Source organism: Tenrec ecaudatus, chromosome 16 (assembly GCF_050624435.1).
Source record: "Tenrec ecaudatus isolate mTenEca1 chromosome 16, mTenEca1.hap1, whole genome shotgun sequence".
NCBI lineage: Eukaryota > Metazoa > Chordata > Mammalia > Afrosoricida > Tenrecidae > Tenrec > Tenrec ecaudatus.
In genome coordinates, this window is record NC_134545.1 from 24,673,552 (window position 1) to 24,685,341 (window position 11,790).

Sequence of the window (11,790 nt, forward strand, 5' to 3'; positions counted from 1 at the left end):
CAGGAGCACATTCCCTGAGGAGCCCCCAGCAAGGCCTCAGCCTGTTCTCCCTTAGGTGGGGCAACTGGAGGCAGAACAGGGGAGTGCTGCAGGCCTGGTGGGGCTGGGTGGGCCCCAAGGGCAGGCTGGAGAGCGCCAGCGCTGCTGTGGGTTCAGTCTCATGGGCTGGACGAGGCCTTGTCCTGACCTCGGGCCTCCTGGGGGCGGCTAGCCTGAATTAGAGAAACCGTCCTCCCACTGTTTGCCTCCTGGAAGTGAGATGCTACTGTGACAGGGTGACTTCCGGGATGGGATATGCATTGCCCCCTCCCCAGACCTCAGCGGCCCCCACCCAGGAGGGGAAAGGTAGGACCCTTTCCCCAGTCAGCCAGTGCGATGAGGCAAAGAATGCTAAGCAGATGGCCTGGGCTTTATTAGACAAGTGGGTGGCCAGCCACGTGTGTCCCGTAGCAGGCTACATGCGCCGTTCCTGGGGCTGGTGGGTGGAGCTGGCCGGGCTCCGGCACGGCGACAGTCTCCTCCTCAGCCTGGCCAAGGCTCGGATGGGGTTCTGGGAGCAGATGGCCGAGTGGGGCACATCCTCCAGTGGGGGCTTGCTGGGCTGGCTGCCGGGCTGCTGAGACGGGGATGCTCGCCTCTGGCCTGGTAGGGTCTTACCTGCACTGTTTGTTCTGCTGCCGGGTGGGGGGCGCCTGCCCAGGGACCTGCAGGAGGAGCAGACCACCAGAGCCCCAGTGAGCAGCAAGCCAGGACCTGCCCACCCTGCCTGCCCCCTGCGGCCAAGCCCCACTCACCCTGGGGAGGCTCGGCGGGCTTCGGCTGGGTGGCCTGTTGCTAGGGTACCTTTGGTAAGAGGGGACCATAGCTGGTCCTGGGGTATCAGCTGTAAAGAAAGCCCAGGGTGGGTCCCCACTTTTCAGAGGCAGAGTCATAGCTGGAGGTGTGGGGTAGGCAGTGGGAACCTGGGCCCATGGTCCCTCCCACTGAGGGGCCCAGTTTGGAAAACTTGTCAGCCCATCCTCAGCCAAGGTGGCCAGTGTTGGAAGGTCCACATTCCCGAGGCTCCTGACTGCGCTTAGGATAAACGTCCAAAGGGCTATGAGACGGACGTGGAGTCGAGAACCTGGACCCACGCCCTCCTCACGCCTCCTGGAAGTGGAGGACCAGCCCGATGCCGAGGAGAGCCCGTCGGTGATTTGGCGACCCCCCTGGTTCCCAGCATGCAGTGTGTGACCTTACTACACTGCACCTCTCCAGTTCCCTGGGGGCAGGGCTGCCCACCTGGAGGCCCCCCTGCTGGGCCACCTCCTGGATTTTGGACAGCATGGCCTGGAGCCGCCCGTTCTCCTCCTGCAGGACCCGGATGCGGATGCTGTTGGCCTGCACCTGCCTCTCCATGTCTTCTGTGACGTTGCCCGAGCCTGTAGGGGGACACTCTGTCTGGGACCTCACCCCACTGGGGTTCTCCCACCAGATGGAGAAGGCCCTCAGAGGGAAGATGGGGCAGGGGGCCAAGTCCTTGGACCTCCCATCTGACCCGCCACACCGTCCTGGCCCCTACTTTGGATCTGTGCCTCGAGGGGCTGGTGCAGGTCTGGGAAGGCCACCAGCAGCCGCTCCCGCTCCTTCAGCTCCAGCAGCTCCCGCTCCAGCTCTGAGATGGTCAGTCGCAGGTCCATCGTTGCCTGCTCCAGGCCCTGCTTCTCCCGCTGGAGGCTCTGCAGCAGCTCCTGGGGCAGGAAGGGGAGGCTCAGGCCTGGGTCCCCGGGGAGGGGGGGAGGGCGGGCGGCCCAAATAAACACACACACAGCCTGGTTCCCTAGAAGGGACAGCTCCAAACACAGAACCTGGCTCTCTGGAGGATAGGCAGACAGACAACACAGCCTGGCTCCCGGGAGAAAACAACAGCTCCAAACACACAGCATGGCTCCCTGGGGGATGGACAAATATACACACTGCCTGGCTCCTTGGGGACCGCCACACACACACACACACACACACCCATGCACCCACCACCACCCCCATCCATGCGTCCCCACCCTGCTCCCACCTACCTGCTGGGCGAGGAGCTGGCACTGCCCCTGCGCTCCCTCACTCTGCAGGCTCTGTAGCTGTTCCTCCACCTGGCCCCGCTGGGCCTCGGCCTCGGCCAGGCTGCCCTGCAGCTCCTCACGCTCCTGGTCCAGGCTGTCCAGCTGTTGCAGTAGGGCTCTCTGTTTGGCCTGCAGGGACTAAGCAGGGGTGGGGCAGGGGAGGCTGTGTGGCGACAGGTGCTCCAGCTGCTAAGCCCGCTCCCTTTGCCCTGAGTGTGTGCTTTTGGGCCCTGCCTCTGTCGTCTCTGTACTTCCAGCTGGGGGTCACTTAGCTCCAAGACCACTGCCTCCAAGAAGCCTTTCTGGATCCTGACAAGCACAAGGGGCCACCTCTCCCTGGGCCCTAGCCCTCCCACCATCTGGCAGAAAGCTGTTGGTGACACATCTGCTCATCATGGTCTCACCTGGCCCTGGTCGCTGTCCCACCACATTCAGCACAGTGCCGGACCTCCATAAAGGGATATTGGGAGTAGGTGCCCTCCCCCCTCTCCGGAGCCTCTCTCCTGCAGCCCACGTGGCAGGGGCCCAGCCTCACCTCCTGGTGGCGGACCATGCTGTCAACGCGGGCCTTCTCCTTGTCCAGCTCTGTGCTGGCCCAGCGGATCTGCTGGCTGGCCTCGTCCAGCCGCCCTGCCAGAAGCTTCACCTGTCCCTCCAGCTGCTGCACCTGCTTCTCTGCTGCCACCCGACGCTCAGCCTCGCCCTGCAGCTGCTGGGCCGTGGCCTCTGTAGGGGTGGAAGGTACAAGGGAAGTCGGACAGGCTCTCTTGCCTTTGCTCCAGGGTCTGTGAACCCTGCTTAGGAGGCTCGCCATGGGCAAGGGCTGGCACCCCAGTTTGGTCCCTCATCCAGCAGTGTGGTCAGCTGTGCTCCCCTTTGCCCCACCACGTGGGCCCCCTTTTTGTATTTGTCCCATATCTCCAGGGGAGAGAAGTGGGCCTCCTCACCAATGGCCTGCGTGGATGCCTGCTTTTCCTCCAGCTCCCCCTCCAGCATGGCCACCTTTGTCTTGAGGTCACTTGTTTCTACGGCAGCCAAGAGAGAGGCCTTTCAGCAGCTCCTTGGGGCCCAGCTGCCTTGACGCCCCACAGGCTCTACGACAGGGCTCTGGGGTAGTGCCTGGAGAGCTCGGCCCTTGTCCACCCGTCTGGGCTCTCTACTCCTCTCTGGGTCTCGGTGTCCTCGTGGACAGAGACAGGGAGGCTGAGAAGGCCGTGCATGACCTGTCCGAATCTCCCTGGCCTTGCATTTGTGGATACTGGCTGGTCTCCCAGGCCAGTTGCTATCTCTTTGCCTGATGGCTTTTGCCAACCTGCAGCTGTTCCGCTTGGCTGGAAACACCCGGGCATTCTCCTCCAGGGCACCACTCTGACGGGCATGACAGGGGTAAATGGCCAGTGCTCGCATCCCTCTGGTGGGATCTCTGAGGTGTGTGCTTCCCAGTGGGGCTCAGCTGCCTGGCTTCAGGAACATACCCTCTGATGCCTCTCATCCCCACTCCCCAGCCTGGGTGCCTTGTTCTCCTCCACTCAGGGCCAGCTTTGGGAGAGCCCCCACCCACCAGGCTTGTGGTAGAGCTTAGGGGCCACTAGAGGGTCCGGCCTCTGGGGCACAGACCTGCAAGCAGCTGCTGTCTGTCGCTCTCCCGCTCAGCCAAGTGCTGTTTGGCCTCCTCGGCCTGCCGCCGCCTCGCCCCCTGTTCCTGCTGCAGGGCCTGCTCCAACTCCCCCAGCTGCTGTCTTAGTCCGTCCTTCTGCCCCTCGGCCTCCTCCAGCTGGGCCCTGAGCGGCCCGACCAGCTGAGTGAGGGCCCCCACGTGCTTACTGAGGCGCAGCAGGTCTTTGTTCTGCTCTGCCACCCAGCGGCCCACCGTGGCGGCCGGCAGCGGCCGGAGCCCCATGCTGTCCTGCACTAGCTGCTGGAACTGGCCTAAGGACGAAGGCAGGTTCTGGCTCTGACACAGGCTGATGACCATCGTGCCCACCTCCCGAAGGCTGCCCTGGACGCTGGTGCACGCGTCACAGGGCACCAGGGCTGTCTCAACCGTCTGGCAGGGAACACTCCGGGTGCTCTCGGCAGTTCTGGCCACACGCTCTGGTGGGGCTCTGGCAGGGGCAGCCTCAGACGTTTGGCAGGGCTGGGACAAGCCTGGTGTCGGGGAAGGCGGCTTGATAAGCTTGGCAGTCTTAAGTTCGGGGCTCCTGGCTGGCTCGCCCTTGGCCATGGGTTTGGATGTAGGGGTCTCCCCCTGGTTGGTCCTTTTCTGTGACCGAGAAAAGAAAGGGCAGCAGGTGAGGCAGGCAGACGGAGAGGTTACCAGGGTCCTGGGGTTGTCCTCTGAGATCTGATGGCAGTGTGACCTTGGCTGCCCCTAGGTCCCATACAGTTCTATGGCTGGTACTGGGGAGGCGACAGGGACAGCTGCTGGGTAATGGCTCTCTCTGTCTCAACACAGTGGATCGCAGATTTAGTTTCCTCCTTTGCTGGGCGGCTCAGTGAGGATGAGGGGATCCTCTACTGGTAGCTGTGAGCTCACGTGAGCACCACCATCTACAGCACTCTTCAGAGAGAGGGATGTCCCCAGAGGGCCCCACTGCATATACAGCCGAGCCAGGCAGCCCAGGCACATGCCCCAGGCATGCATCCTCAACCTCTGTGCCTGCTGGGTGGTGGGGAGCCAGTGTAGACCTGGGGGCCCCGGGGTACTCTAGGAAGTTGGGGCTAGGAGGCTTGGAGTTAGGGTCAGCGCATAGGGACATAGTGGGGTGGGAATGGGACCAACCTACCTGGGGAGCCACCTGTTGGTAGAGCATGCCCACCCTCAGCAGGCTGTTCCAGAAGCGCCGAACTGTGAGCCCCACAGACATGCAGGGGCCGGAGGCCTGGGCCGGGGGCAGTGTCTGCTCTGAGCCAAGGTTCTCCAGGTAGCTAGCACAGCTCTGAAGCAGCAGCAGAAGCCTGTGGGCAGAGATGCTAGCAAAGGCCAGCTGAGGCCAGCACCCCCAGGACCACATGCCCTTGGTTCTTCGTTTCCAACTTTTGCACTCAGGGACTCAGAGAGGCTAAGGCGCCCTGGTAGCCTAGTGGTGATGTGCTGGGCTGCGACTTGGAAGGTTGGCAGTTTGAAACCACCAGCAGCTCCATGGGAAAAAGTCAGGGTTTTCTATTCCCGTACAGAGTTATAGTCTCTGAAACTCACAGGGGTGCTTCCACCCTGTCCGATAGGGTGGCCATACTCCATGGCAGTGAATTTCATTTGGTTTTTGGAGAGGCTATCCCAGGGGTTACTTCTTCCAGGAAGACCTCCCTAATGCACCAGGCCCCACTCGGGGGCCTCTTCTGGGCCTCCTGGTGGCGGCACTTCCATTTGGCTGATTCCCACTAGACCAGGGATCTCTAGGGAACTGATACCAAACCTGGTATCAGTTGTTCCTAGAGTGCTGGGTACAGGGCTACCCTTTACAGATGACGGCTGCAGGGTAGGACAGCACCCAACTCAGAAGCTTCTGCCACAGGACGAGCTACCCTGTGACACTGGAGATGGACAGAGGCAGGTCTCAACCTGAACCTGGAGGTCCAAATGAGAGCCAGGAGGCAGGTAAGGCTTGGGCTCTGTGGGGTGGAAAAGCACCAGGCTAAAAGACAGGGGATCGATCTGCTCAGACAGACAGACCCACACAGAGGAGTGGCAGAGTTTGGGGGCCCAGGGAGCCTGGGAGATGACTGTGAGCCCTGAGCTCCCATCAGTCGGTGGGATTGTTACAACAGCATCACCTTTTCTGGAGGGGTCTTTTGGGCGCATGCCAGTTGGGGCTCTCACCTGTCGATGACCAGCTCCAGCAGCACGGCATGGGACAGCTGTGTGAACTCGGGGTCACCGGGCACATGGTCATAGTGCTCCAGCAGGGCCACCATGTCTAGGTCGCAGGCCACACGGTCCGGGAACTTCCAGGAGGGGAAGCGCACAGGCCCAGCTCGGGAGAAGACATCCACAATGGCGCCCTGCAGGTCGGTGAGGTCCCTGCGCAGGCTGTCCATGCAGGCCTGGCTGCCCAGCAGATGCGCCATCCTCAGGGCTCCTGGGCAGGCCGGGAAAAGCTGGGTCAGTGGGGCCAGGCGGCCACCACCCGAGAAACTTTCCTAGAGCGCTCGTGTGCTGGCCAGCCCGAGGTTCTGCCCCGTCACACACTCCACCAATTCCATCACTCTCAAGCACCCCTAGAGCTACATGGGGCAGGCCCCATGCTAAGGCCTGGGCAGATACAGTGGTGAGCCAGAAGGGCCTTCTCTACCAGGGCACACCACCCAATACAGCTGCTGACAGAAGACTTACAGATCCAGCATGACAGGATGTGTTGGCCACATCAGGCCACTGTCACCGCCCACCTGGACAGCTGCAGTAGCTGACATCTGGCCCACAGGCCTACATGCTCATCTCAGCAACTCTGCCTGCCAATGTCTTGCTGGCCAACCACCCACTCCGGTTCCTGCTGACTCTAAGGAGTCCACAAACTCCACCCATCATCTCTCCTTCACCCCCTCTTTGTGTTAAATGCACCACCCCACCCACCAGCAGCTCTGAGTAGCTCGTTTCTGAACGCTTGCTCATCAGCCCCTTCTGTCGGAAATATGCATTGCCTCCAATCCCTGGCACCTGGCTCACTCTGCTCAGCCTTCAGGGATCCTGGGCCACCTCCTCCAGGAAGCCTTCCCTGAGTACCCTCCAGGCCAGCTTGGATCATCCCTCGGAACTTCCCCCATTCCACATTCTCTGAAGGCATGGCCTCCCCACTCCAGGCCAGCAGGTGCTCAGCCCATCTGTCGCATGGTGGGCTTGCTTGGGACAGCCCAGCCTGGCCCACTGCCGAGGCTCATTGGCAAGTGAAGGACTGAGGGAGTAAATGGATTAAAGAGTTAAAAAATCCGCAAAGGAAAACTTAAAACACATGGACTTTTTTTTTTTTGGGGGGGGGGGGGGGAGACAAGTCCTAAAGCATAGGAGGGGGAGAAACTCTAAACACTCATTGTGTTAGTCTAAGTACTTTAGAGAAACAAATCCACAGAAACTCATGTATAAGAGAGAGTTTTATATAAAGGTTAAGTGCGCATCAAGAAAACATCCCGAGTGCTGCCTAAGCCCACAAGTCCAACATTAGCCCATTAACCCATATGTCCAACACCAATCCACAAAGTCTTCCTCCGCCTCACAAAACAGACTCAATGATGCCAACTGCAGGAGGAAAGCTGAGTCAGTGGGTGTATAAGTATCTCAGCGCTGGCAGGGTCTCCACATGTCTGCTCCAGCACCCAGGGCTGCATCGGGGTAGGTCCATGTGGCTTCTCCTTGGGGATGTCTTGCAGGAAGTCAGCCTTGCAAGCTGAAGCAGGGAACTGCTAAGGCAGCTGCACCCTGGTCCACCCATCACATAGCAAGAGACCCAAGAACTCGAAAGGCGAGGCTCACGGAGCCATTTTTACCTCCGCCCTTCAATTAACCCCACATGTGTTTATCAGCCAGGTTGGCACAATTAACTAACTAACTAAACTCATATTGAGCCTTACTAAATCTTTCTGGTGACAGGGAGCCTGCAACTTCCCACAGGTGGCCTTGAACAAGTCATTGCATGGCTCTGGTTGTAAATGGAGGGCATGTCCCAGCGAGGCAGGCTGTGGTGTGGGCGCTGCGGCGTCATCAGCAAGGCCCCTGGGGAAAGCACCCAAGCAATGCTATGATTGTTACTACAGTGTGAAAACAGCAGCACAGATTTCCCTGGTCTTGGGCCATGATGGGCGCCTACGCATCTGGATTCCCTTGCCCACCTGGAGACACTTGAATGCACTGCCATGGCCCCTGACGCTGACAGAGTAGGAGCTGGCCCTGCCTTGTCCCCATCGTAGGTCTCATGCTGTGGCGAATATGTCCTCCAGCCGGGCTGGGGGTCAGTTTCCCAGGCAGCACTGGTGGGTGTTGAATAATGTCCAACCCCAGGCCCTCCCCACCCTGGCAGCAGGGGCTACTTGTCCTTTCTGGAGTTTTCAGCATCAGAAAGCCCCTCTTGGTGCCCCAAGTCCACCTGGATAATGCAGGGAGTATTTCGGCTAGGGCCCATCTGGCACCCAGCAACTTTTAGGGGACCTCCCTTCCCCAAACACCCTCTCAGAAAGCAGCCCCCCCCCACCCAAGTGCTTTTTCCCTCATGCCCACACCCAAGCACCAGACTCAGCCAATTCCCCATCCAGACCCCACAGGGAGCTTGCTGCTTCAATGGGCACTGGTCCAGACCCGACCTGACACACACACTTCCCCAGCCCACCTGCTAGCCCCTCTGCCAGCCCTGCCCATCCACTCGGGCCATGGCTGGCTTATGATTATAATGCAGTCTGTCAACCCTGTTGAGGGCTGTCAGTGGCTTTCCACAGCTCTACAGACCGGACACTTCTTGGGGTGGGGCCTCCCAGCCTTGTGTGGTTTGCCTCCACCTCATTGTCTCACCTCCCAGAATGCTCCCCACCTTCTGCATTTCGAATGGGGAAGACACTTCCAGAGCATCTAGTTTACCTCCTCAGGAGAGCCTCCCGGGAGGCCATTAGCCATTCTCAGAGCACCCTGCTTTCTCAGGAGACACCTGTATGGGGTTGGGCTCAACTACGTGGGTGAGGGTGAGAGATGAGGTGCCTGCTCCCACAAAGCTTTGCAAAGCCCCAGAAACCCTCTACAGGGCCGGAAACGGCCTGATGGCAGTGTGGTTGTCGGCCTCTCTCCCCGTGGAGTAGTGGACCACATCTTTTGAGTTTACTGCAGTGGGCTCTGGCAGCCTGGGTAGCACCCAGACATGGCTCCGGGAGGGCCGGGCTGGCCTCTCTGGCCTCCCAGAGGACTGGGCCCTGCCCTCACCTCTGCGCAGGTGCCTGCTGTGGAGCGGGAGCTGCAGTGTCTGAGTCTGTCCAACTCCGGCTGACCTGCGGCTTCCTCCCTCCAGGGCAAGGCCTAATCGCCCTGAGCAGCTGTTCTGTCCCTGGGGGTGAATGAAGGCGACAGTGAGTCATAGGACATTCAGACTTCCTGGGAGCAGGAATGGGCTACCCAGAGGGGGGCTGGCATTCCAGGCTTGAGGAATGGGATGAGGAAAAGGAATTGGGGGGTGTGGGGGGAGAGGCAGCCGTGAGCCTGAGCACAAAGGGCATGCTTCCCGTGAGCTAGCTCTGACCAGAGGATGCACTATGCACCAACATCCCCAGACATCGCAGCAAGTTCCACAGGGTGGGGTTAGCAACCCTTTTAAGTAGATGAGGAAACCGAGGTTTGGGAAGGTCAGGGGGGCAAACCCAAGGTCACTTAGGGAACTGAGATTCCAAGTCCAACACCTGCACCGGGTACTGAGAGCAGCACTTCAGAGGAAAGGTTAGGTAAGAGCCACAAAGGAACTCTGAATCTCTCCTACCTACATCTCTCCTACGTGCATTTTAAGGAATACAGAGAAACAGGTCAAGTTATTGTCATATTAGGCTTTATTTAACCCAATGGACCCCAAACAGTATCATTTCAACATGGAATCAGTATAGTTATTAAGGACCTTGGTGCCTTAAGCTTCAAAGTCACACTGAGCGTTACATACTCGCTGCCCATCTCAACTCAGGTCAGCCACCAGTTCAAGTGCTTCACAGCGACACAGGCTGGTGGCTGCCATCCTGGACGACACAGTGTGGAGGATCAGACACTCTGCTCATTTAGTGCAGTGTCCGGAACTAGGGACAGAGGACATACAGAGCCCTAGCCTCAAGGACCTACCATCTATACCACCGATGCTGGAGGGTGTCTGCGAGCCCCAGGAGGCTCTACCAATATGGATGGGAGAGTCACGCGTGTCTACCCCACGGCAGGCACATCCACATAGTACTCTACCACGGGTCACATCCTGCTCACGTCTTAGATTTTGCTGCCCATAAAATTTTACAGCCCTAAAGACTGAGGAAGAAACCAATCGCAATAAATAAATAAACAGGCGGCAGCATGCTATTTCCTTCCTGCCGTGGGGGCGAAGGCAGTGAATGACGACAGTCACAGCCCCAGTAAGGACAGGATGTATTCAGCTGGCCAAACACCTGCAGCTCCTGGAGCCTGCTGGTCTACCACACCAGAAACCCGTCATCTGTCCATCTTCCCATCATGACGGCTGCCATCTGGGGCCGTCTTAGGTACCAAGCCCATGAGAGTCTGGCTCTGAGACGTGGCAGCAAGCGAGCAGCAAGGCAAGGAACAAGACTACCCACGAGGAAAACATAATGTTGAAAACAGCCTACCCTGTCTGCCATGGTTTCTTCTGAAACTTGGGATCATGCTAAGAATGCATGGTTTGAGAGCCACTTAGGTGTGGAGCACATGAAGCAAAACTTGACACGGGCTTTTTAAAAGGTGTCTCACCCTGGAAGTACAGCCCAGCACTGCCCTTTGCATCTGTGACTCTCAACCGAGCCAGCACTGCCATTAGTTTGGGACCAACTTGACTCTCCAGCTCCCTCAGGCTTCAGGTGTGCTTCTGCCTCCCCTCCCACTCAACCAAGGGGCCCCGCTGGCAGAGTGGATTACCCATTGGGCTGCTAACCTCAAGGGCAGCACTTTGAACCCACCTGTCCCTCCAAGGGGAAAAGATCAGGCGTTCTGTTGCTGTTAACAATTTAGTCTCGGAAACCCACAAGGGCAGTTCTACTCAGCACTGAAGGGTCACCATAAATGGGCATCGCCTTGGTGGTCATGGCATGGTTTGGTTTCCAGTCAACATTCAAGCCCCTTCCCCTCGCTGAGCCTCAGTTCCCAAGGCCACAGGTAAAAATTACACCTACAGTGTTCAGATTCAAAGTCACCGCCATGTAAACCCTTGGGAAACGCCAATGCCAGTTCTCAAGTCTCTTAACTAGGAGACTGCTAATTGCCTGGATCCCTGGAGGCACTCGAAGGGGCAGAGAGGACAAGGGAATAAGGAACCTCCCTAACATTGTAGAACGACGGGGCTGGGTTTGAACTTGCCTGGCCCCATCTGTCCATCGGTCGCTGGAAGGGATAAATGATATATATAATGCATATGACGGGCTGGGCACAGGGGCTGGCGCCTACAACTGCTCAGGAAACCCCCGGCTGTCATTCGTACTCCCCATGAAGAACAACAGCGATGGCACGAGCCGGCTGTAGTTTTATCTGTGATGGAGAACGCCTATGACCCTCACTTTCACGTGAGAGAACGGCAGTCCAGGCACTGCTCAAAAGCCCGTACGCTGAACTGGGCAGCGGGCGGGCAAGGGCGCAGGGATGAGGAGGTCTCCGGGCGGAATTCGATTTGGAAGGGGGTCATAGCAACAGCGAACTGGGGCTTGGAGGGCCTTTAGGAGGCGGGGTCTGAGGTGAGGGGATTGGCCAGTGGAGGAAAGGGGGAGCCGGGCCCCCGGGTGGGTGCTGGGGGCGGGGGGCTGGAGGGTGGGACACCTCACCTGTCTCCAGCTTCGCGACTCCAGCCCCTGGCTCTGGCCGGCTCACGGAACTGGCCCCAGCGCGCCCGCAGTTCCCAGGATCCCTAGCAATCCCTAGCCGGGCGCTCCGCCGCTGCCATGGCAACGGCGTCGCGAGCGGCCGGTTCCCGCGGAAGGGATGGATAAGCCACGCCTTCTAGAGGGGCGGTCCCGGAAGTGCGTCAGCCAGGCCCCC

The 11,790-nt window shown here is 59.2% G+C and overlaps 1 protein-coding gene across 1 annotated transcript; it reads right to left on the reverse strand.

Annotated features, from left to right (window-relative positions):
• Positions 1-395: 395 nt before the first annotated feature.
• CCDC157 (coiled-coil domain containing 157) lies at positions 396-11,788 on the reverse strand. Its single transcript, XM_075534802.1, has 11 exons — positions 11,577-11,788; positions 5,914-6,172; positions 4,880-5,051; positions 3,711-4,356; positions 3,041-3,118; positions 2,629-2,819; positions 2,055-2,231; positions 1,562-1,730; positions 1,282-1,421; positions 795-883; positions 396-704 (listed from the first exon to the last, which is right to left on the reverse strand). Exons 2-11 carry the CDS (start codon positions 6,159-6,161, stop codon positions 455-457), a joined length of 2,160 nt encoding a protein of 719 aa, XP_075390917.1. The 5' UTR covers positions 6,162-6,172; positions 11,577-11,788; the 3' UTR covers positions 396-454.
• Positions 11,789-11,790: the final 2 nt, after the last annotated feature.